Genomic DNA, 22,819 nt, shown 5'->3' with positions numbered 1-22,819 from the left:
GGTTTGCAATCTTCGTTTTATCATCAGTCTCACTCTATAACAAAAGAAATACCTGGTATCACAAAATCTATTTGGTCAGCAAATCAATCACCCAATACTGTAAGTTAGTAACAAAAAAAAAAAAAAGGATTCCTTGTGTTAGAGCTAATTATGATTTTTTTTTACAAACTAGTTTTGGTGTCTAACATCAAACAATGCTCCACCGTTACCAGAAGTAGAACAAGGATTATTTGATAATATAACAAAAAACGCTGATGATAGTTGGCAGCAAGAAGATGAACAACTCAAAACTCATTACTATTTTTCTACACCGACTTCACCCATCAACATGATAGATTATAGATTTGATCAACACCTCCAGCAACGACAACATTATGATCATCCATCTACGAACAACAACGATTTGTACACAAAACAGAATTTATTTTCCAGATACCAAACTCAATACCGTAACGACACCAAACCAAATTTATCTTCTCGAGCAGTATCTTTGATTGGATCATTGACACCATCTTACTCTTCAACAACCTATAAAAAGCATTCCTCTGCGAGGACTTTGAATCCATTATTTTGTAAGTCTGAACAATCTATCATACAGGCATAAGCAAACAGTAAATCAATCTAACTTTTTTTTTCACTTTTTATTCTGTATAGATGAAACAACAATAGAAACATCGTCAAGTTCACCTTATCCTCTCTAGATACTAGACATATATTCTCTTGTATTCATTTTAGTTATTATCAGTTTCCTTATTTAGACTCTATAACCGATATTTTTTTTTTATCCCATCGATATTATCTATTATACAGTTTTATATTTATACCCAATGACAATGATCTTTTTAAGCCTTCTTTTTATTACACCTATACCAACTATATTGTTCTTCTATATTTCTCTATTGACACAATGACGACGCAGAGGGCATCAGCTCATTTTGTATGATATGTTCTTCTTTCCTTCATCAATAAAAGACTTAGTTATGATTATTATATGATACCATTATCTTCAGCCATGATGATCTTTTTGTAACCTCTTTCTTGAAGCAAAAATTCTTTCACATTGGCAAGATGAATGAATTTTTCATTTCCAATACAGTAGAATCATGGTTTGATTTTACCTTCGCTCCCAAATTTATTTTCCCTCGCTCTCAAATTTATTTTTTCTTTCTAATTTTTTTTTTTTTTTCACTTTCTCAAATTAAGGTGAATATATTGTAATCCGTCTACAATAAATAAACCAGTGGTTGTACTTTTCATGAAAGCTATTTACCCATTTTATATCTGTATGAAAAATAGTCTGAACCATATAATGCTAAACCATCATGCCCTTGTGCATAATGAGTCCCTGTATAATATAGATTTTTCTTGATGCATAACGGCCGATTGGATGGTGGTAGAGAATTCGTATTATTCCTATGACAACGATGAAAACAATCTTTGAATAAAAACTTACATATATAACATAAAGTGTACACACAATCAATGGAAAAGATGTAGTATAAATATGTATCACAATTTTATTGACAAGTGAAGTAAAATTTCTTTAAAAAAAAGAAACGAGGACTAGACTATGACAAAAGATCTATCATAAATTGGTGTAATGAAGAATATACAATAAAGGGAAAAATGAAGAAAGGGAGGAAATATCGCTATTTCTATAACAAAAGTGTTGTATATAATAGAGATAAAGAGCGAGCAGGAAGATAAGGAAGTCTAAAAGAATCTTTTGATTTGATCGATGGCGAATGGAGCTACAATAAAAATGTGAATGGATTAGTAACAATTCATATTTCTTATTTAACATTTTTATCTCTTTCTCTCTCTTTCTCTCTCTTTCTATTCCCTTTTTTCTTATCTATTCACTTACCAGCACGGAGAGCACATACAACAATAACAAAGTTGGCAAGAGTACCAACAGTACGTTGGCGCAACATCATTTTTTGTTCAGGTGTAAGAGTAGGTTGCTATCATAGCATAATACAAAAAAAAAAAAAAGAAAAGATTAGTTCCCAAATTCAAATAACTATACAACGATATGATTGACTTGGTTATGGAAACTTACTTGAGGCATAAACATGTTGTTATGTTATTTTTGTTGATTGAAAAAAAGAAAATGTTCACGAAGAAAATGGCCTAAAAGTAAAAAAAAAAAAAAAAAAGTTTGACTGTTTCCAATCCTCCCCCCCCTTCAATTTTTTTTTTGACACATTCAACTCCCGCTTAATATTGATGTATAATTCGGATATGCTGATAGCGTATCTACTTTGTTTCTACAATAGTAAGAGAACAATAGATTTATAGATTGACTAATAAACCAGAATTCCTTTTATATATATATTTATATATATTGAAATGATCATGATAGAGAGCTTCAAGGTGATAAGGAAAATATATATATATATTGATGATTCTTAGTGATATGACTTTTATCATTCCTTCTCATTCATATCCTATATTTTTTTTTTTCATTCTTGCCTTTTCTATTATATTAAAAACCTGTATTGAACAGGTAATAAAAAGATTGTGGACATATCTGGTCCTTTTTCCATTTTCTTTTTTTTCTTTTTCACATGATTGAATTCCGCTCTGCTATTATTTTTCTATTTCTTTTTACCCCACACACAAGAGAATATTGACTAAAAAACATGTAGTAAGCAGCGGAAGTAGAATTTTCTTATATTTTTTCCTCTTAACAGAACTCTCTTTTTCTTTCTCTCTTTGTTCCTTCTTTCTTCTATTTTTTTTACTCTATTTTATTTTATAATTCCAAATATAATATGGCTTTTACAAATATGGCAGCTGGTGGTGCTGACTGTTCATCAGGTGCGAATCCAATGAGTCAAATGTTGAAACAATTTAATCAGGATCGGTCTTTACAAAGGGTAACTAAGCGAAAGAAAGGAAATGTCATTGAATATTAACACTTTTCTTCTTCTTCTTTTATTTTTATTTTTATTATTATTTAGGATCGTTTTGATCCTTCTGGAGGTCCATCAGGTCAACAACAAGGAGTAAGTATTCTTTTTTTTTTAAAAGAAAGCGATATATCTTACTAATGTAATTTTCTTTTTCTCAATGTAGATACGAACACAAAATGGAAGACCAGGCTTTCTTTCTGATGATAATATGGTAAATGAATTTTTTGGTCAAGAACAAGGTGGCAATACGGCAGGACCGACTATGGCACCCAACCCTTTCCAGTTTTCTGAACTTCAACGAGAACTAGAAAATGTGCGTCAACATTCTCATCTTCAACAAGGCCCTGCTAGTGGTGATTGGTCAGCGGAATTTGGTCATCAAGGTCCTCGTATTTGGGAATTGAAACCAGAAGAAGAAGCTGCAATGGAAAAAGCATTTGAAGAAAGTCGTATTGCTGCAGGACATAATCCATCAGGTATAAAACAAAAAAAAAGAATAGATACGGGGACGATGAAATAAGGATGTTGGGAAACTGATTATGGATCTTTTTTTTTTTTTTTGTCTTTCTGTGTAGCCTGGCGGGAAGAATTTATGAATCATCCCGAAGTAGCTCATATGAACCCTCATCAGGTGGCTGAATTTGAACAAGCTTTCCAACGACACTTTGACTGGTCTGCTGAATTCTCAGCGGTAGAAAATGGTGGAAAAGGCAAAGAACGAATGATTCAATTAGATAACAATGCTGGATGGGAAGAACAATTTGCGGCATTTGATAATCCACAACAACAACAACATGAAGAAGGGGAAACGGATGAAGAAATAGCAAGAAAGGTGGAAGAAGCTGCTGCTGCTCAGGATCCTAATGACTTTGGCCAATTCGAAGATCTTTGGGAAAATGTACGAGAGTCCATGTTTAAAGACAACGATAACTGGGAAGAGGATTTCAACAATTTTAGTACTACCATCAATGGTCAATCCATCTATAAGCCTGATCTTGGTGAATATGTGTTTGAAGTGGTGAATCATTTTCTTGATCATCCTGATCCTATGGCAGAAGGTTTACGACTCTTAGAACACGGCACTAATCTCAACGAAACAGCTTTGGCATTTGAAGCAGTGGTACAAAAGGATCCTCTCAACTCGGAGGCATGGATGCATCTTGGTAATATTCAAGCTCAAAATGAAAAAGAAGAACCTGCTATTCGTGCATTGGAAAAGGCTGTTGAAACAAATGCTGCCAATTTCCCTGCCCTCATGTCACTTGCCGTCAGTTATACCAACGAATCTTACGATCAAGCTGCTTATCAAACTTTGGAAAGATGGATTACTCATCGCTATCCTGAACTGGTTGGTAACAAGACATCTCCTGCTACTGCCAATCCATTTGAATTACATGATCATGTGACAAATCTCTTTTTGGATGCAGCTCGACAAGCTCCTGAACAGGGTATGGATCCTGATGTTCAAGTTGGTTTAGGTGTCTTATTCTATGGTAGTGGTGATTTGGAAAAGGCAGTAGATTGTTTTGTCTCTGCACTCAATGGTCGTCCCAATGTAAGTCCTAAAGCAAAAAAAAAAAAAAAAAAGGTGAATGATTAATATTAATATTTTGATGGATAGGATTATTTGTTATGGAATAGATTGGGTGCAACATTGGCGAATAGTGGTCGATCAGAAGAAGCTATTGATGCATATCACAAGGCATTAGAACTTCGACCTTCATTTGTTCGTGCAAGATATAATCTAGGTGTTAGTTGCATCAATATTGGTTGTTACAAGGAAGCGGCGGAACACTTACTGACAGGATTATCAATGCACAAGAGATTAGATATGAATGCTGAAGAAGGAGTCAATGTTTCAAGTAACCTATGGGAAATGTTAAGGAAAACTTTTGTGATGATGGTAAATATGAAAATTAAAAGAGATATCAATGATATACTGATATTTTTTTTTTCCTTTTGTATAGGACCGACGAGATTTGGCTGACAAGGCTGTTGCTGGTGCTGACATTAATCAGTTTAGAAATGAATTTGAATTTTAGTCATTAGAATACTTTGTCCCAACCTCTCTTTATTATTATATTATTATTATTATTGAATGTATCATAGTTTATACATACCCTCTCTAATTTTATTTATTTTGTCATTTTATTCTTAAAGTTGCTTTTATTCTTGAATACCTTCTATTGACTTGAATAAACATTTTGGCACTTCGATGGACCTTTTTTTTTTTTTTTGAAATGAAGATGAATCAATGATAGATGAACGGGTTGTAGGTTGCATGTCAAATTCAGATGTGTATGCAGTGTCCTCAAAGATTTCTGCCCCTTTCGGAGAAATCAAATACCGAATGAACTGAAAGATAAACAAAATTGTAATTCCTGTACTCTTTTTATTTTTTTTTTTTTATTCTTTTACTATTATTATTCTTTTAACTAACACATGAAGGAGGACCCATTATATATTTCTTCTGAACCTATTGACTCCTCTTCCAAATCCATCGCCGCAGTATGTTCAAGTTCATTCTCTCGTATAGTGACCATTTGTTTACTGACCTGAGCTTCTGTTTTCTTTTATTGTAGATATCAGCAAAATATGTTCCATATATCCATACAATCCTGGCATATAGTAAGTCTACTTACTTCTCAATAAATACAAAACATATTATCCTATTCAATCGTATATTCAACTACTGTATATTGAATATCAATTTTAGGTGCATTCTTGATAGCTCTCTTTATCGGATGCGTTACTCATTATGAAAAGATTGTACAGAATGAATATTATGGTTATCCCCAGGTAAAAAAAAAAAAAAAAAAAAAAAAAAAAAAAAAAAAAAAAAAAAAAAAAAAAAAAAAAAAAAAAAAAAAAAGAAAGGAAAAAGAAAACACAAACATACACACACGCATATATATGTTGACTACAACTGTCTACCATCTTTTTCTTGTAGGAATATATTCCTAGTGTTAGTGCTACTACGGGTGATCGATATCCAGCACGTGCTTATTTCCAAATCCTGATAGCATTGACATCTGGACCAAGGTTTTTATTAGTGTATTTGTGGTACGTATATACAACAAAGACCATCCGTACAAGCACGACATCTTTCGGTAAAGGTTTACTGATAGTGGGACTCATACGAACAATATCTTGTGGTGGTTGGACTTATATTACATCTACAGATGATCACGATCTGCATGACTTGGCTATGGGACTTTATTTGGTATGTACTTTGCCGTGGCAATTAGGCGTTCTTTCTACAAGTTCACGTCAACTTCCTCATTTATTGAAATGGCGTCGACTTTTGGTCACAGCTTTCTTTGGTACTACTCCCTTTATGATCTATTACTTTATTCAACACAAAGTACATCACGTACCTGGAGGTAAACAAAAAAAAAAGATCAAATATCATATTTCTATATACAAATTTTTAATCTCTTCTCTCTCTCTCTCTCACTTTTGTAGCTTATTCAATGTATGCGATATTTGAATGGAGTCTTATTCTTTATGATGTTGGGTTTGATGCAATCTCGATGATGGATTTCCAGTCTTTAGACTTGGTTATTATAGATAAATCCCCTTTTATTTGTAAAAAAGAAATTGTTTGAAATAAAGTGTATAAATACATCCATATTTTGTCTTTTCTTTTTTCTTTTTTTTTTGTGGAGATTGAAATTGTCTGGGCTGTGAGCACAGTTGACAAAAGTATCAACTTTTTTTTTTCCACGTTCTCTCTCTCTGTCTTTTTTTTTTTTTCCTCCTTTTGACCTTTTGATTCTTTTTACGTACGATTAATTACAACGTTCAACAATACAATATCCAATTGTAGTAGACCTTCTTTGATCTTACGCTCATGTCTTCTCATTCACCGTCCTCTTCTTCGAATTCCGTTGAAGTGTGGGTGCTTATGGCGCTCATCTACAAAGACATTGACGATTTTGATTATAAGAATGCAGTTGTCCTGGCTGAACGATTGTACGCTGTCGACAAGATTAATCAAGAATACCAATTAATATATGCCAAATGTTTATATTTACTCCACGATTATAATGGCACTTATGACGTTTTGAAAAACACTACCTCCATTCCGTGTCGCCACCTCTTTGCTCGCAGTTGTCTGGAACTTGGTAATCTTGCTGATAAAACAGACAGAAAATCCTATTTTTGGCAAGCTGGTGTTGAAGCTCTCAAAAGAGCCATGCAAGATTATCCAAACTTGGAAGCAAAACACAACTGGGCTGATGGTAATAAATAATTAAGAATTCATTGATTAGTTCTAACTTCTTTTTATTCATATCAAATAGATCTCACAAGTGTAGCCCAACGAAGTCATATGCCAAGTCAATCCACTATTACTAACTTGCTAGGTGAACTATATATCAAACTCGATCAAGTTAGTGCATCCGCCAAACAACTTAAAAGGTCCATTGTACACAATCCCTTCAAACTGACAGCTTTTACGAAACTATGCGACATTGCTCCTGACGTGGTTGATTTCAACAAAGCTGTATCACCAAACGAGATCTTTAAGGAATTCAACCTTCATACCACCAATCTTGACCGATCTGCCAAAGTCAATCTACCATCATTACCGTTTGAATCAACCGTTTCTGATAAAAAATGTACATATCAACACACTGACACAACATCATTACCATCAACAGCAGCAGCAGCAGCAGCAACAGCAGCATCCACAATTTCTACAATATTCGCATCTTCGTCGGCTCCAGATGATTCACCTTTTCTTACAACTTCTAATGGTACAACTCCTCATATCACCTCAACAAATGACACGATACCTACCTCAATGGAATCTTATATGCCCATGTTACGATCAAATTATGCTGAAGTCACTTTGGATCATTTACGATCCCTTGTTCGTATGTCTATTCAACCTCAACCTCCAACAATGATATGGGATGAAAATATTGAAAGGTAAGAAAAGAGGAAGAAGAATTTCATAAGTTATGACTATATCCTATATATTTTTTGATACTTTTAGGAGTGAAACCGAAATACACAAGGATGAAATATTTCAAGAGATGAACAACAATATTGAAAAACAAAGATTAGATGAAGCTTTCAAGAACAAACATGGATTACACAAGAAACCTCCAGCTGAAACAACTCAAGATCTCAAAGTGGAACTCATGGACGATATTAATGAAACTTCAGATTCATTCATCGATTCAAATAGTTGGAGTTTATCTCATCCAGCGCCACGGCTAACAAGGTAAATGATGTTAGAGATAATTAATAAAAAAAAAAGTTTATCTAAAAATATATTTTATATATTTTATTATTGTAGTGATGTCTCTTCATCCCCTCCAGTTCACAGCATTAAGACAAGATTACGAAATGTAGGTGATCAGAAAGTACTACGTGTGATAATATACTCATCAACTATTTTAATTATCATATTGTATGTTAGAAACGAACAACCTCTCCTAGCAATGAAAGAACAACGAAAAAGCGATCTACATATCCTTTTGGTGTTGTAGGCAACACGACGCATCAATCAAGTTTAGAATCACTAACCCATTACTTTGTACCTTGGTCTTCTCCTCCATCACATCCCATTACAGCGGGAACATCAACTCATAATACCAAACCATCACTGGGTAATACTACGACTGGCACCACAGCATCTGCATTAACAACGAAGTCAGCTAAGGATAGTACAGACCAAATGATCATTGACGCCATGAATAATGTGATTCGTGTTATCGGTATCATTGCCAAAGGATATATGTATCAATCGTCCTATCGATGTAGAGAAACGGCTTTAGAACTACAAAAATTGGATGATCAACAATATGATACTGCATCTGTACTTAGTCTTTTAGGTCAAGCTTATTATGATTCTGGAAATCATCAAATTGTAAGTGTATATTAAAAAAAAAAGAAAACGATTATGTATGACTGATCTTCTAATTATTTCTTATTCTAGGCGAGAGTGTTTTATCGAAGATCCTTTTATATTGCTCCATGGTATTGCAAAGGGGTCCCAATTTATTCAACATGTTTATGGTATTTGGAAAGGGAACAAGAATTGAATCTATTGGCTTATAGAATGAAAGATAATCATACTCATCGATATGAAGGTTGTATTGCTGCAGGCAATTGGACGAAATGTTTGAAACGTGGAAATGAAGCCATCCGATGGTTTCAAAAGGCAGTGGAGTTGGATCCAAGTCGATCTTATGGACATGCTCTTTTAGGTTATGAAGAATGGGAGAAGGGAAATTGTCTTGGTGCAAAACAACATTTTGCTCAATGTATGATGGCAAATAAACGATCCTATTTTGGATGGTAATTAAAAAAAAAAAATCATATGGATTTCTCTTTTTTTTCCTTTTACTCATTTTTTTTTTTTTATATATATACAATAGGTATGGTGGTGCAACAGCGTATCAAGGCATGCATGAATTTGTACAAGCAAGAACTTTAATGGAAGAAGCAATACGGTTACATCCTCGACATCCGGTGTTATTGGGTACCATGGCCGAAATTTTATTTTCATTGAAGGAATACAGGTTGGCGTATGATTATGTATGTCAATCCTTAGCAATGCGTGAAAATATATCCATGGAGCTCCTGAAACGGAAAATCAAGCAGAAATTAGAAAGTGTCATGGATGAAGATGATGAAGATGATATCGTTTCTCTAAATAGTATTCATGTATAGTTTAGCATTGTTATTAGTATTTATTCTTCTCTTGTTTGTTTGTTTGTTTGTTAATAAAAGCCATATCTTATATATTTTTATGTCTTCTCAACGAAATATATTCAATCAATCTTAAAATAAAAAGACTTTATAATAACACCATAGCAACAATAAAGATTTATTATATGTGATATGATAATTTAAGTCTTACTGTCATGTTGATCAAATAGTCAACAAGGAGGTGAAAATAAATTCTTTATTGGCGAGGTTATAAAATAAAAAGGATAAAATGACAACATATGTATAAAAAAAAAGTAGGCGGGGATATCAGGTATGTAAATAACATTTATATAAAAAAAAAGCACTAGATAAATAGATAGATAGATATATATATATATAAAGAAGAGGGGGGGGGGAAATATTGTAGTATAAAGAGAAAGGAAAAAAAAAATAAGAATCGTGAGCTGACGATCATCAACATTGGTCAAATAATAAGCATGACGAATAATGAAAGATGATCTAACAAGCACATCCGCTGGCTTCCGTTCCGCTATTGGTAAGATTGATTTTTTGCACTATTAAAATAAAAAGAGATATAAGTGATCTTTTCTCTTTTGGAAGACTAGATGATGAACTTACTTTGATCTTTTTCAGGAGAATTTCCATCAATGCCAGGTAAAGCTTGAGCAATTCTTCTAAAGAGATTCTTTACCTACATAGAGAAAAGGAGAAACAAAAAGTTGAATTGATTTCCTTTTTTGTCTTTTTATACTTTACATTTTGACCAGCCTTTGCACTTGTTTCGGTGAACATGACATTCAATTCCTTTGCACGTTTTTCTCCTTCATCTGTTGTCACTTCCCTATTTTTTTTTAAAAAAAAAAAAGGTTAATAAAGGAGAAAGGAAAAGGAGATGCCGGTTTTTTTTTTCTTTTATTTTAACCTTTTTTCATTCAGATCGGTCTTGTTGCCTACTAGGACTACAATAGCCTCACTACCTCTTTCAGCACGTACATCATCAATCCATTTACTGGTGTTCATAAAAGAGTCGCGATCTAATCAACAAATAGGATGAGTATTTCTAGTGAAGGATGACGAATGATGTATACTTACTAGAGATATCATAAACAATGACAGCAACAGAGGAATCCCTAATATAGCTTGGAATCAAACTACGGAATCGTTCCTAACAAAAAAAAAAAAAATTCTACTCAGTTCCATTCCCGCCTTTAGTACGCCTTCCAAAAAAAGTTTGTTATTCTCAAACTTATGTACCCCTCTCAAATAGACACACACACATATATATATCTATATGACCCCTTTATCCCTGAACTTGCTTTGTTTCTTTTTTTTTTTTGAAACTTACTTGACCAGCAGTGTCCCATATTTGTAATCGCACTGTTCTATCGGATAAATACCTAGAAGGATAATGAAAATTGATCGATGAATGAATGATCGATCATTTGTTGACATTATGATTGATGGATGATGAATGAATGATAGATCATTGTTAATATCGTGATTAATGATGGATGATGAACAAAAAAAAAAAAAAATGACGATAGATGATGATAAAAAAAAAAAAGAGGGTTGAGCATGCATGCAAGGTACCATGTCTTTGTCTTTATACTTTACATTGTCTTTGATAAAAAATCGATACCAATAGTAGCCTGTATACAGTCAAAAGGGAACGAGATAAAGTTAGAGATGTCTTTTTTTTTTGTAATACAAAGTAAAAGTTGTTTCTTTTTTCTTTTGTTACCTGATAGGCGTTGTCAAAGGTGTCATACATAAAACGAGTGATTAAGGAAGTTTTACCAACTATACAAGAAAAAAAAAAGTTCATTTCAATGAGACGAAGTTTTCGCTTTTTTTTTTTTTTTTTTTTTCTTACCACTTTGTTCTCCAAGAAAGACAAGTTTGTATTTGCGTAAAGGACTACTAAAGTCAGGGCTAGCCATACTATTCTAAAGTAAATAAAAGAAAAGAAAAACGAAAGAAAGAAAGAAAGAAAAAAATAAAGAAAGAAAAAAAAAAAGAGAGAGAAAAAGTTTTGATAAACAAGGTTTTTTTTTTTTTTTGTTGTGCAAGTGAGCGCTTGTGTTTGTGTGTCACTACCTAACCCAAACTCACGTATTTGGATGGGTTGAGTTCTGAGTTTCCTCGTCTTGTACACAAATATGCTTGTAGATGCATACTTGTCATTCTAAAGTGAGGATCCAAATTTGATATGTACATCATCATTTCAAAATAATAACAAAACAAAGAATTATAATCATCTTGATGGGTCAATAGATTAGTTGAACATGTTTCTTTTTTTTTTTTTTTATTGAGAAAAAAAAAAACATAACACATATATATAAAAAAAAAAAAAAAGAAAAGAGCGTATATTTATAAAATAAGAAGACAAAAAGTAAATGGATAATGAAAGGATGAAGCAAAAAGTGATAGAGATGATAAAAAAAAAAGTATAACTAAGAAGGGGAAAGATGTCGATTATTGTAAGCTTGTGTTGCCCATGATTCCATATCTACATCCACATCGTGATACTTTTGAATGAAAGGATGTTGTAATAATTCCGCATAAGAAGGTCGTTTGCTTGGTTCTTTGTGTAAACTGTAGTAAAACAGAAAAGTTAAATAGGTTATCCATCATGTAAATAATAAAAAAAAAAGAATCTTACCATGCAGATATAAAATCTCTTGCTTCATCTGAATAATGATCCGGTAAAGTAGGAGGTTCTTCTTCAACAATGGCTCGTAATTGTGCAAACATATTGTCATAAGTATAAGGATATTTTCCACCTGCCACTTCAACCAATGACAATCCAAGTGACCAAACATCTGATGATACCGTATATGTATCTACAGCTTTAATTCGTTCAGGCTAAAAAAAAAAAAAAAAAAAAAAAAAAAAAAAATAGAAAGATTGTCAGGTCACCGGGCCATTATTTCCCTTTTTCTCAACCCATATTTGATTCTTTTACCGCCATATAACTTTGACATCCAATATTCGTTTTGGCTAAAGATTTGTTCAATTGACCAGATACACCGAAATCACATAATTTGACTTGACCTTTCATATTCACTAATACATTCGTAGGTTTAACATCTAACAAAAAAAAAAAATTAAAAATTAATAATAGATGAATTAATATTTACATAAAATAGGGACCATCTTACCTCGATGAATAATCGACAATTCATCCTTTAAAAACTTTAGTCCCTTCACCATCTAAAAATAAAATAAATAAAAAATAAATAAAAAATAAAAAATAACAATATATTGTTGTATATTTCCAACAATAATGCACGCGTGGCTTTTTTTTTTTAATTTTCGCTCTAATCCTTTTTTTTCCATTACCGAAATAGCAAGTTTGGCCAATACATCTTCAGGTACACCATCACCATAAAGTTTATCAAGAGACCCAGCATCCATGTATTCCATACAATAGTATACACATGATTCGATAAAAAAAGCACCATAAAATTCCACAATATCTTCACTAGTACTTTTATGAAGAACATCCAATTCCATCAAGATTTGTTGTAATTTAGTTTCATCCAATTCCAATCGAATTTCCTAAACCAAAAGAATAATTTTATTTTATCTTTTTTGTTTACCTATGACTTTTCCCACCCGTTTTTATTATTATTATTATTACCTTCATAGCCATGACTACATTAGTGACTTGATGTGATACTTTTTTAACAGTACCATATTGACCTTTACCAAGTTCTTCTTGAAGTAATAAATCATCCATTTTGATAGCAAAACTACTACCATTACTGAAATCTACCCCATCAGCATGAATGATAGCTTTGCCTGCGAAATTCAATTTACCCGATGGATCACTATTAAAACAAGAAAAAAAAATGATCATTATCTTGGTTTATTTATATCTTTTTTTTTTTTTTTGTAAATGACTTACACGTATTTAGAAAAATTGGAAAAAGGAGTTTCTTCTTTTAAACCAAGTTTTAAGCCAGGACCTTTTCGCATTATAGGACCACGATGAGGTAAAGGTAATTGACCAGGACCATTTGCGCGAATAGGTGTAGTTGTCATAGTAGGATGGGAAGGATGATTCATAGGTGGTTTAAAAGCCGTAGTACCATTGGGAGGTAGAATAGGTCGACTCATAGGAGGTAAAACTGATCTTTTCAACATGGGTGGAACTGTTGCAGTAGGTGTTGATTGATTAGAAGGTTGAGATGTATCTGCGTCAAATGACATTGTATCCTTGAAGGTAATGAAGATTTGGAATAGAATCTAACAAAAAGGGTAGATAATAATAAAAAAAAAAATAGGGTAACTGAAATAAATCAAAAAAAAAGGGGGGATATGAAATGAAGATAAGAGGAAATGAAGTTTGAAAGGTATGAATATATAAAAAAAAAAAAGAAACTTATTGTATACTATCAAAAAGATATAAATGATAATAAAAAGATAAAGAAAAAAAAAAGAAAGAAAAAGAAAAGCAAAAGGAGAGAAAAGGGCAAAAAACAAAAAGGGTTTTTCTTTTGGAGGAAAACCGGAATTCATCATCCGACACAAAAGGTATATGCGGAATTGGAATCATCAGCGAATCAAAAAGAACCAATATCGTAAAGAACAAAATCATATATATATATATATATATATAAATGTCATTGTAATATAAAACAATATTAAATATAATAATAATAATAATGATAACTATAACTATAATAAGATGTATAAGTTAATATTATTGTTGTTTGAAAATATATTAATCATGACAATTCCCTCTCTTTCTTTTTTTTTTTTTTTTTTTTTTTTTTTTAGTATTCATTAGATCAATTTGTTTAAACTTCATCAAAGTGGGTCAGCTTTTTTTTTTGACTTACCAAGTGATTATAAAAGGTTATTGATGATATTTCTTTGATACTTACAAATGGATAAAAAGGGAAATCCATTGATTAAATAATTAATAAAAAAGAGATAGAGAAGTATACTTCTGTTTTATTCACTCAATGAACTTCCATTACTCCGATGATTTTGGTGATCATCACTGGAAAATTGCTGTGATAATCTTGTTCATATTCATCAACGTTCGTAATGACTGATTGGCGAGATCTAAACATAACAAGCTCAAAAATAGAACAGTACGAGAGTATGATTGACATCGTATTATCATGATGATGGCATGATTGACAGATCAGATTATGCAAATTAGATATAACATCGTTATCAATCTAACAAAAGGAAGAAGTAAAGGAACAAAGGAAAAAAAAAAAAGAAGAGACAACAGAAAGAGAGGGAATCGAAAAGTATTATACATTCTTTTTATTAATTTCAAACAAAGTCAATCACAGGATGAGGTAATGTTTCATTCTAATTTAGACGAGCATCGTGATTTTTTTTAATATCTTTGAACAGTAAAGTGATCATCACTTCCCTTTTTTTTTTTTTTTATGAATGGTCTCGCTTTTTGATCATATATATTAATCTGATTTAATTTTATAAACTCTTCTTAGTTCCAAAAGTCCTTGTTTGTATCTACCCATTACTTTCTTCTCTCCAAATAGTATTGCATAGATGGTTTAAAAAAAAAATAGTTTATTTCAATTTTGATTGGTTAAAAAGTATCTTATCCAAGTATTCCATATAGAATACTTAAAATAAAAGAATGCATTCAACAAACAAACAAAAGGTACTCCAGATGATGATCCACCTAAAAAAAAAAGAATGATAATGATAATAACAGTAATATTAATGTATATGAGTTTATATTGCAGCTAATTTGATCCTGTTATATATTCATCTGGTTGATCTTGTTGTATAATCTACTTGGCTAACTCCATATGATCAAGAGAAAGACATAGGAAATAGAACTTGCAGAAGACACCACCATAATTATAAAGAATCATCAAAAGCCCTTGCATACAATCAACTCGTACTTGCTACTCACCAATCATATATAATATATAAAGTATAAAAAAAGAAAAAGGATATCAAACGATTAGTTACACAGTCTTTCCTATTTTTCACTATGCTTTACCTTCATTTAAATACAAGTTATTCTATTCAGTTCATAACCAAGTAAATCCAGAATAAAGAACCAATTCTAGAAATAAAGAAAAAGAAGAAAAAAAAAAGGTTGGCCCATTTTCGCGAGCTTGATCCATTTTTCTCTCGGAGTTGACCAATCAAATTTTCGTTCGATCTATGTCCATTTTCGGTGATGCATTCTAATTTTTCATTGACTGTGTAACAACTAATATATACTGTGTATGATGATGGTATTTTTCATTATCAGTGTACAATTCCTTGTAAAAGAAAATAATCATGTAGTAAGAATTTTTTTTTTAAAAAAAAAATATCTTTTTAATAGATGAGTCTGAGAGAAAAATATTATGCTTATACTCAAAATCCTGAAATAAAAGGGAATTTTATAAAAAAAATAAAAAAAAAAAGTGACTGCGGGGATTCTTTCTCTCATTCAAAATTTCATTGTAATGCTCTCTTTCTCTCTTGTGAATTGAGCCAAAAAGTTTTTTTTTTTTTCTTTCTCCTATTCTTTACTCACTTACTTTGAAGGTTTACTTGTTTATTATTATATTTATTTTATTTGATTGTTATTCAAGAAAATGTCGAAAACCTCTTCCTTTGTACGTGAATACAAATTAGTCATGGTTGGTGGCGGTGGTAAGTAAATTTATATATATTGATTAATTCATTCATTCATCATCTTATTATTCAATTTTTTTTTTTATTTATTTATTTAATAATTGATATCTAGGTGTTGGTAAATCAGCATTAACTATACAATTTATTCAATCTCACTTTGTTGATGAATACGATCCAACCATTGAAGGTAATTAAATATATTCTTATATATTTTTTCATATTCAAACTTTTTTTTTTCTTTTTTTACTCTGAAATAGACTCTTACCGCAAACAATGTGTTATTGATGGAGAAACTGCTTTATTAGATGTGCTTGATACTGCAGGTCAAGAAGAATATAGGTAAACTAAAAAAAAAAATCATAGAAAGGATTATTCAATAAACAATGTTCTTTTTTTTTGATAGTGCCATGCGTGAACAATATATGCGGAATGGTGAAGGATTCCTTTTGGTATATTCTATCACTTCTCGAATGTCATTTGAAGAAATTACAACATTTTATCAACAAATCTGTCGTGTTAAAGATCGTGATTATTTCCCGATGGTATTGGTGGCCAATAAGAGTGATTTGGAATCAGATCGACAAGTTTCAACTCAAGGTATTCTTTTTTTTTTTTTTTAATAAAAAATAAGATTATTTTCATACTAACATTTTTTTTTCTTATTCAATAGAGGGACGTGATCTCGCAAAGGAATTTGGATGTCAGTTCATTGAGACATCAGCCAAACAACGAATCAATGTCGACGAAGCTTTCCATGATGTGGTACGCGATATTCGGAAATACAACAAGGAACAAGAAACCCGTGGAAAACATGATCAATTTGGTGTTCAAGATGCCCCTGATGCTTCTGCTGACAAGTGTTGTGTTTTGATGTAGATTTTTTTTTCTTCTTCTATGGATTGTAGTTTATATTCCCTTCTAATATCATTTTGATACTTTCCCTTTCCTCATATTATTATTATTATTTTTTACTATTTATTTTACTCCATTTTTCTGTCGTCTTCCCCTTTACATCCTCCTTCCCTCTCCATTCTCCTTCTCTTTTTTCGATTCTTCTATATATCTCACCCGTTTTTTTTTTTTTTTCTTATCATAGTCTTTCTTTATATTTGTCACACTCCTTTTCACTCCGTACTTTTCCCCTCTTTTTTTTTTTCTCTTCTTCTTTTATCTTACTTTATTATAATCATAATACAAAATAAAAACGTTCTCTTATATACTTAGAATTGGATCTTTTTCTCTAGGTGTAAGCATGGATGATCCCAGTATGTGTGTATTTGTGACGTAAGGTTAGAACACCGCATATGATGATCAAATCCAAAGTCTCGGATACCAAAATCAAATCATGTTGAACAATTTCAACTGAATTATATTATTAATACGATAAATCTAAAGCTCTATATAATTATGAATGATTCATTGGATGAATGGATAATGGGATGGTGGGACGATAGGATGACTATGACAATATGATTGTATGATGATTGTATGATGAAGATTGTATAACAATGATGATGATGATGATGATTCTATCACGATGACTGTATGATGGTTTCCAGATTAAGGAAAGGAATGGTGGTGTGTGTATATCGGATTATGAAACACATCCAATCAAACTCGGTATTTATGCGATGAGAATATAGTGCTTTTTTTTTTTCTGCCTCCCAGATTGATGTTGAACATGCAGAAATCTACCATCACATATCTATAAACTAAAAACATATTCAAAGAACATGGAGTATATCAAGGGATAAAGGAGATGATGATGATGATGATGATGATGATGATGATGATGACCTTTAGTTTCCTTTTTTTTTTTTTTCTTAAGGAGAAATCACATAAATAAGATATCACTTTTTTTTCAAGGAGTAAGTAATAAATGATTGTTGAATATGAGCAAGTACATCAAGTTATTTGGGTAATCCATATCTTATTGGCAAGGAGAAAATAACATTGATATATACCTAATAGTACTACAATATGTCTGTACCTTTCTTTTCCCCTTTTTCTTTTTCATTCCATTTCATATAAATAAGAACTTTAAAATCAAAGGAATTTTTATCTTTTTTTTCTTTTCTTTATATTTATTTTCTTTTAATCACACTCCTTTTTTTTTTTTTTCTCATCATGTATCTGAAGTTTTTGGCTATTAGTTCTGCAATCATTTTGATGAGTGCAAGCAGCATCAGCGCACAATCATCGTCAGATGGATCATCGGTAGGAGAAACAGGAAAAGGGCTTCTAAGTGACATCCTAGGCAAACGTCAATATAGTCATGTACATGATAAACGATTAGCTGATGAAGTTTTGAAATTACTCTCTCTTAATGGCCATTCTGATACAACTAGTGGTTCTACTCAAGGCACTACTCAAGGCGCTACTCAAGGCACCCATCAAGTTGGAGGAAAGAATGGTGGTAACAAAGGTGACGATAGACAGGACCGTGATAAGATTGATGAAGGTGATGACTTGGCTAATGATCGATCTGAAGGAAGTAGTGCCAAGAGACGGCGATCCATTCTTGGTTTACTTACTCAAACCCCTAAAAAGACAGCTGATAATGGATCATCATCCAATGCTGTCCGTGAAGCTGGTGAAGATAATGGTGAAGAAGAAGAAGGCCCTGATGAGGAAGAAGGTGGTGGTAATGAAGCCAAGAAACGTGAATATATCCCTTATTCTAAACAATGGCGACGTGCCTTAATCAAGCGAGAGTTGAAAACTGCTGTGTTCAGATCTCAACTTGGTCTCAATTCGATGGTGAGTCAGGCTGAAAAAGCTGTGAATGGTGAAATGAGTACCAGTGAAAAACTGGCAGATGGTTTGGCTGAATCTCTCTTGGCTGCTGGAGGAAAATCCAAATCTGGTAATGGTTCTTCTTCACCTGCCAATGACAAGCCTACCACCCCTACTTCCAATGAAAGTACTGATACCACCAATTCTTCTAATACTACTACTTCTGATGAAAAAGAAAAAGGTACGGATTCAACTTCTAAGGCACCTGAAAACGATAACACTTCCACTAAGTCTCAGGGCGGAGACACAGCTACACCTACACAAGGGGACTCTGATAATGTAGAATCCACTCAAGAATAAACTTCTAATTATTATTATGATATTAAAAAAAAAGGTATATCATATCATATTGGGTATTTTTATTTATTCATAGATGATCATCGCCTTTTCCTCTCTTTTATCGATTGTTATTATTTAATATCATATTATCTATCCTATATATATATAATAATAATAAAGGTTTTTTTTTTAATTACTTTGTTCAAGTGAATATATAAAAAGAGAACGACTTCCTATTTCAGTAGCTGTGACTTTTTTGTAATGGGTGGAAGATGAAAATCTTTTTTTTTTTTTTAAAAAAAAAAAAAAGGACAACATTTTTTTTTTCACTTCTTTCTCTTTTTTCATTTCTTCATTAAACCCGACACGATGGCTACTATTTTACGTTTGAATGAAAAGTCTTCTAAAGACATTCTCCTTGTTCACAAATATACAAAGTCCACCATTCCTGTAGAAACTGCCAAAGAATTAAGTTTGGAGGTGAGAGCATAGGTTTATTGACAATATCTCTTTATATACTTACATATACATCTTTTTTTTTTTTTATATATCTATTTTAGGTCGATAATAAACATATTGATACTGCTATCACTATTATCAATTATATTGTATCTCAAACCTCTCCTGAATTGTTGGGTAAAGACAAGTTGGAACAAACTCAGGTAAAAATAAAATAAAAAATATTTTGGGTGATACTTGTCAGATTGAGTCATAGATATTCACTCCTTTTTTATTTTATTTTTTATAAGGTGGAAGACTGGTTATCCTTTATTGTTTCTTCTCTTCGTTCTGCTGCCAAGAAGGATGTGATTGCTCATATGGAAGTAAGTTACTTATATATATATATATATATATATATCAAGAGAATACTGACTCATTCCACATATGTACTTTTATTTCAATTTAGAACAAACTTAACTCTCATTTGAATTTTGCCACTTTCTTCGTCGCCAACCGTTTGACTGTTGTGGATATTGTTATCTTTGGTATTCTTCATGCATACACTGTAAGTACAGTCAAATTGTTGTTATTTGTTTTTATTATAGATCATTCATTCATTCTTTTATGGTGAATTTAGAGAAATATGAAGGTGGCTTCTGTACCCAACGTCATGCGATGGTTTGATCTCGTACAACATTTGATTATCGAAAATAACAGTAATTTGGCCGAAGTTTTCCCCTTGGTATCTATTGATCTCAACGATGTACCCGAACCTGCTCCTCCCGTGAGTAAAAAAAAAAAAAAAAAAAAAAGTTGAAATGTACTGATAAAATTACTATTTGAATGGTATAGAAAAAGGATGATAAGAAGGGTGATAAGAAGGATGAAAAGAAGGACAACAAGAAAGACAACAAGAAGGATGACAAGAAGAATGACAAGAAGGAAAAGAAGGATGCTACTGCTGATGGTGATAAAAAGGGTGAAGCCAAGGATGGCAAAAAGAAAGAAAAGAAGGAAAAGAAGGAAAAGAAACCTGCTGGTAAGCACACTTTAGAGAACTGTCAAAACAACATCTAGCTGACTTTTTATTATTATATTAGCTGCTCCTGTAGAAAGTGATCAACCTACTGTGTCACGTTTGGATATCCGTGTTGGTTATATTCGCTCTTGTAAAAAACATGAAGGAGCTGATTCTTTGTATGTGGAAGAAATTGATCTTGGTGATGGTGAAGGTGAATATCGTACTATTGTGTCTGGTCTTGTTAAATGGTATCCTTTGGAAGAAATGCAAGTAAGTGTTAAAAAAGAAGAAGGATGATGTTATTTATTTCTTTCTTTTTTTTTTTTTTTTTTTTTTAGAACCGATGGGTTATTTGTTTGGCCAATTTGAAACCTGCTAGTATGCGTGGTATTAAGTCTCAAGGCATGGTATTATGTGCTTCTGATCCTGATGGAACCAAGGTAGAACTGCTTTCACCTGTTGATACAAGCAAGGTCAAGCCTGGTGATCGAGTATACTTTGAAGGCATGGAAGGTGAACCCGAAAAGGTATTGAATCCCAAGAAGAAGTACTGGGAAACTGTCCAACCTGATTTCAAGACAAAGGATGACAAGTTGGCTTACTTCCAAGATAAACCTTTCCTTATCAAGACTGCTAGTGGTGAACCAATCAAATGTCAAGTGGCTACTGTCCAAGGTGGTGGTATCAAATAAGTTTTTAGTGATTAGAAATAGTAGTATTTTTTTTTTCTCGTTGTATTTCTTAGGGTATTTAGGTTAGAATATACTTGATTCCTTTTTTTATTAGTTTATTATGATATATACATATTTTTGTTGGGTTAACAAATCTTGAAATAAAGGAAGAAAAAAAGTCAAATTCGATTCTCACGCATAATTCAATCCTGTGATGTAATCATAATCTACACTTTATTCAATAAAAAATGATGGAATTCAAAGAATAAGATGTTGCAAAAATAGGAAATAAAATATAGTAGGGATAGAAAATAAATGACGGGAAAGAAAAGAGAGAGTTGTCGCATAATCAAATAGAGAATACAAGAAGTAAAAGAACAAGAAGAAAAGGAGTGATAGTAGTTCCATTGAGTATTTTGAATAACAGAAAATAAAATATTATTTAGTCAACGTATCCATTTTTTTTTTTATATTTATTTATTTTAACTTACCTGTAGAGAAGCATTAAATACGTCCTCAAAAGAGGCGATAACATATTTTAATATGTTGCTGTTACAGGTTTGATATTCACTTTGAATTGGAAACACCAAGAGAGATTTCAAAAAGAAAAAAAAAAAAGAGAATGATTAATATACTGCATCATTATTATTATTATTATTATTAAAAGAAACTTACTATTAAGCAAGGTACAGAAAAAAAAAAAGTCCAATAAGTATATAAAAAGAAAAGCAAATAGACCTAAAGGTCCGTCTTGGTTATTGTAAGGTTGTAGTTCAGAGAAAAAAGCTTGTATTGGTATGGATGTATATGAAGGTCTTGTAGTTTGTAAATTGGTTTAAAAATTGATATCAAAATAGATAAAGAAATTAAAAGAAAAAGAAAAAAAGAGAAAAAGAAACAGAAAAAAAAAAAAAAAAGAAAAATAAAATAGCACTTTTTTATATCTCTTACTTGATCAATGAATAAAATAAACCCGGTAAAAATATCTCAGAAGAAAAAAAAAGAGAACTATTATGCAAATTTACATTTGTCAACTATACAAAAGGTGATCGATCGAATGCCTCAGTTAATGAAAATAAACAAAGAAAACCCGAGTAAATGTATTTTTTTTTTTTTAAAAAAAAAAAAAAGAGAGGAACTATTATGCAAATTCACATCAACATCGCAAGATATGAATATTACATTAGTATACCCCTGTCTTATATGATACAATATAAAAAATATAGTTCTTTTTTTTTCCAGATATGGCCTGTTGAAAAGATTCAGCTAACAATCAGTCATCAATCATCAATCATCAATCAATGACATACTCTACCGACATCTCTGGAGCGATATCTGAAAAAGTGGTAATGCAACATTCATTTTGGGAAAGTACG

General features: G+C 31.8%; 9 protein-coding genes across 9 annotated transcripts; 6 read left to right on the top strand and 3 right to left on the bottom strand.

Annotated features, from left to right (window-relative positions):
* Positions 1 to 1,492: 1,492 nt before the first annotated feature.
* Positions 1,493 to 2,140, bottom strand: BX664DRAFT_361730 (uncharacterized protein). Its single transcript, XM_051548258.1, has 3 exons — positions 2,063 to 2,140; positions 1,868 to 1,964; positions 1,493 to 1,751 (listed from the first exon to the last, which is right to left on the bottom strand). Exons 2-3 carry the CDS (start codon positions 1,882 to 1,884, stop codon positions 1,586 to 1,588), a joined length of 183 nt encoding a protein of 60 aa, XP_051397130.1. The 5' UTR covers positions 1,885 to 1,964; positions 2,063 to 2,140; the 3' UTR covers positions 1,493 to 1,585.
* A 694-nt stretch (positions 2,141 to 2,834) lies between these two features.
* BX664DRAFT_268750 (uncharacterized protein) lies at positions 2,835 to 4,960 on the top strand (the record flags this gene model as incomplete). Its single annotated transcript, XM_051541015.1, has 6 exons — positions 2,835 to 2,882; positions 2,967 to 3,011; positions 3,082 to 3,394; positions 3,494 to 4,473; positions 4,540 to 4,821; positions 4,886 to 4,960. The coding sequence occupies 6 exons, from the start codon at positions 2,835 to 2,837 to the stop codon at positions 4,958 to 4,960; spliced, it is 1,743 nt and encodes a 580-aa protein (XP_051397129.1).
* Positions 4,961 to 5,319: 359 nt separating this feature from the next.
* On the top strand, positions 5,320 to 6,544 carry BX664DRAFT_302398 (Frag1/DRAM/Sfk1). Its single transcript, XM_051542428.1, has 5 exons — positions 5,320 to 5,426; positions 5,501 to 5,546; positions 5,635 to 5,717; positions 5,869 to 6,301; positions 6,384 to 6,544. Exons 1-5 carry the CDS (start codon positions 5,361 to 5,363, stop codon positions 6,524 to 6,526), a joined length of 771 nt encoding a protein of 256 aa, XP_051397128.1. The 5' UTR covers positions 5,320 to 5,360; the 3' UTR covers positions 6,527 to 6,544.
* A 130-nt stretch (positions 6,545 to 6,674) lies between these two features.
* Positions 6,675 to 9,696, top strand: BX664DRAFT_285703 (uncharacterized protein). Its single transcript, XM_051541685.1, has 7 exons — positions 6,675 to 7,162; positions 7,223 to 7,853; positions 7,921 to 8,151; positions 8,227 to 8,278; positions 8,350 to 8,799; positions 8,869 to 9,230; positions 9,311 to 9,696. Exons 1-7 carry the CDS (start codon positions 6,772 to 6,774, stop codon positions 9,603 to 9,605), a joined length of 2,412 nt encoding a protein of 803 aa, XP_051397127.1. The 5' UTR covers positions 6,675 to 6,771; the 3' UTR covers positions 9,606 to 9,696.
* Positions 9,697 to 9,795: 99 nt separating this feature from the next.
* On the bottom strand, positions 9,796 to 11,606 carry BX664DRAFT_340758 (ras family-domain-containing protein). Its single transcript, XM_051546876.1, has 9 exons — positions 11,479 to 11,606; positions 11,347 to 11,405; positions 11,220 to 11,254; positions 10,951 to 11,002; positions 10,698 to 10,770; positions 10,528 to 10,639; positions 10,362 to 10,446; positions 10,224 to 10,296; positions 9,796 to 10,159 (listed from the first exon to the last, which is right to left on the bottom strand). Exons 1-9 carry the CDS (start codon positions 11,543 to 11,545, stop codon positions 10,104 to 10,106), a joined length of 612 nt encoding a protein of 203 aa, XP_051397126.1. The 5' UTR covers positions 11,546 to 11,606; the 3' UTR covers positions 9,796 to 10,103.
* Positions 11,607 to 11,958: 352 nt separating this feature from the next.
* BX664DRAFT_340755 (kinase-like domain-containing protein) lies at positions 11,959 to 13,955 on the bottom strand. The gene is made up of 7 exons (XM_051546875.1): positions 13,516 to 13,955; positions 13,249 to 13,438; positions 12,948 to 13,166; positions 12,767 to 12,818; positions 12,571 to 12,695; positions 12,268 to 12,470; positions 11,959 to 12,200 (listed from the first exon to the last, which is right to left on the bottom strand). Exons 1-7 carry the CDS (start codon positions 13,818 to 13,820, stop codon positions 12,059 to 12,061), a joined length of 1,236 nt encoding a protein of 411 aa, XP_051397125.1. The 5' UTR covers positions 13,821 to 13,955; the 3' UTR covers positions 11,959 to 12,058.
* Positions 13,956 to 16,099: 2,144 nt separating this feature from the next.
* Positions 16,100 to 17,321, top strand: BX664DRAFT_285694 (ras-like protein 1). Its single transcript, XM_051541684.1, has 5 exons — positions 16,100 to 16,253; positions 16,348 to 16,422; positions 16,493 to 16,574; positions 16,639 to 16,832; positions 16,906 to 17,321. The coding sequence occupies exons 1-5, from the start codon at positions 16,196 to 16,198 to the stop codon at positions 17,109 to 17,111; spliced, it is 615 nt and encodes a 204-aa protein (XP_051397124.1). The 5' UTR covers positions 16,100 to 16,195; the 3' UTR covers positions 17,112 to 17,321.
* Positions 17,322 to 18,354: 1,033 nt separating this feature from the next.
* Positions 18,355 to 19,318, top strand: BX664DRAFT_340750 (uncharacterized protein; the record flags this gene model as incomplete). Its single annotated transcript, XM_051546874.1, has 2 exons — positions 18,355 to 18,708; positions 19,150 to 19,318. Coding segments are annotated over exons 1-2 (307 nt in total), but the record flags the coding sequence as incomplete, so codon positions are not given.
* Positions 19,319 to 19,637: 319 nt separating this feature from the next.
* BX664DRAFT_285692 (uncharacterized protein) lies at positions 19,638 to 21,652 on the top strand. The gene is made up of 8 exons (XM_051541683.1): positions 19,638 to 19,790; positions 19,871 to 19,972; positions 20,060 to 20,134; positions 20,218 to 20,316; positions 20,389 to 20,535; positions 20,604 to 20,790; positions 20,852 to 21,042; positions 21,111 to 21,652. Exons 1-8 carry the CDS (start codon positions 19,680 to 19,682, stop codon positions 21,462 to 21,464), a joined length of 1,266 nt encoding a protein of 421 aa, XP_051397122.1. The 5' UTR covers positions 19,638 to 19,679; the 3' UTR covers positions 21,465 to 21,652.
* The last annotated feature ends 1,167 nt before the right edge of the window (positions 21,653 to 22,819 follow it).

Source organism: Halteromyces radiatus (assembly GCF_025201355.1).
Source record: "Halteromyces radiatus strain CBS 162.75 chromosome Unknown BX664scaffold_8, whole genome shotgun sequence".
Classification (NCBI taxonomy): Eukaryota; Fungi; Mucoromycota; class Mucoromycetes; order Mucorales; family Cunninghamellaceae; genus Halteromyces; species Halteromyces radiatus.
This window is presented reverse-complemented; position numbering and strand designations above follow the sequence as displayed.

Bases quoted from the DNA above. Each gene is read 5' to 3' on its own strand.
- BX664DRAFT_302398 (XM_051542428.1), top strand. From the start codon at position 5,361: ATGAAGGAGGACCCATTATATATTTCTTCTGAACCTATTGACTCCTCT. The intron at 5,427-5,500 runs GTATGTTCAAGT...CTTTTATTGTAG, and splicing joins CTTCCAAATCCATCGCCGCA to ATATCAGCAAAATATGTTCC. The intron at 6,302-6,383 runs GTAAACAAAAAA...TCACTTTTGTAG, and splicing joins AGTACATCACGTACCTGGAG to CTTATTCAATGTATGCGATA.
- BX664DRAFT_285703 (XM_051541685.1), top strand. From the start codon at position 6,772: ATGTCTTCTCATTCACCGTCCTCTTCTTCGAATTCCGTTGAAGTGTGG. The intron at 7,854-7,920 runs GTAAGAAAAGAG...TGATACTTTTAG, and splicing joins TGGGATGAAAATATTGAAAG to GAGTGAAACCGAAATACACA. The intron at 9,231-9,310 runs GTAATTAAAAAA...TATATACAATAG, and splicing joins AAACGATCCTATTTTGGATG to GTATGGTGGTGCAACAGCGT.
- BX664DRAFT_340758 (XM_051546876.1), bottom strand. From the start codon at position 11,545: ATGGCTAGCCCTGACTTTAGTAGTCCTTTACGCAAATACAAACTTGTC. The intron at 11,406-11,478 runs GTAAGAAAAAAA...TTTCTTGTATAG, and splicing joins CTTTCTTGGAGAACAAAGTG to TTGGTAAAACTTCCTTAATC. The intron at 10,297-10,361 runs GTAAAGTATAAA...TTCTCTATGTAG, and splicing joins GTGCAAAGGCTGGTCAAAAT to GTAAAGAATCTCTTTAGAAG.
- BX664DRAFT_340755 (XM_051546875.1), bottom strand. From the start codon at position 13,820: ATGTCATTTGACGCAGATACATCTCAACCTTCTAATCAATCAACACCT. The intron at 13,439-13,515 runs GTAAGTCATTTA...TTGTTTTAATAG, and splicing joins TCCAATTTTTCTAAATACGT to TGATCCATCGGGTAAATTGA. The intron at 13,167-13,248 runs GTAATAATAATA...CTTTTGGTTTAG, and splicing joins ATGTAGTCATGGCTATGAAG to GAAATTCGATTGGAATTGGA.
- BX664DRAFT_285694 (XM_051541684.1), top strand. From the start codon at position 16,196: ATGTCGAAAACCTCTTCCTTTGTACGTGAATACAAATTAGTCATGGTT. The intron at 16,254-16,347 runs GTAAGTAAATTT...ATTGATATCTAG, and splicing joins AGTCATGGTTGGTGGCGGTG to GTGTTGGTAAATCAGCATTA. The intron at 16,423-16,492 runs GTAATTAAATAT...ACTCTGAAATAG, and splicing joins ATACGATCCAACCATTGAAG to ACTCTTACCGCAAACAATGT.
- BX664DRAFT_285692 (XM_051541683.1), top strand. From the start codon at position 19,680: ATGGCTACTATTTTACGTTTGAATGAAAAGTCTTCTAAAGACATTCTC. The intron at 20,135-20,217 runs GTAAGTTACTTA...ATTTCAATTTAG, and splicing joins ATGTGATTGCTCATATGGAA to AACAAACTTAACTCTCATTT. The intron at 20,317-20,388 runs GTAAGTACAGTC...TGGTGAATTTAG, and splicing joins GTATTCTTCATGCATACACT to AGAAATATGAAGGTGGCTTC.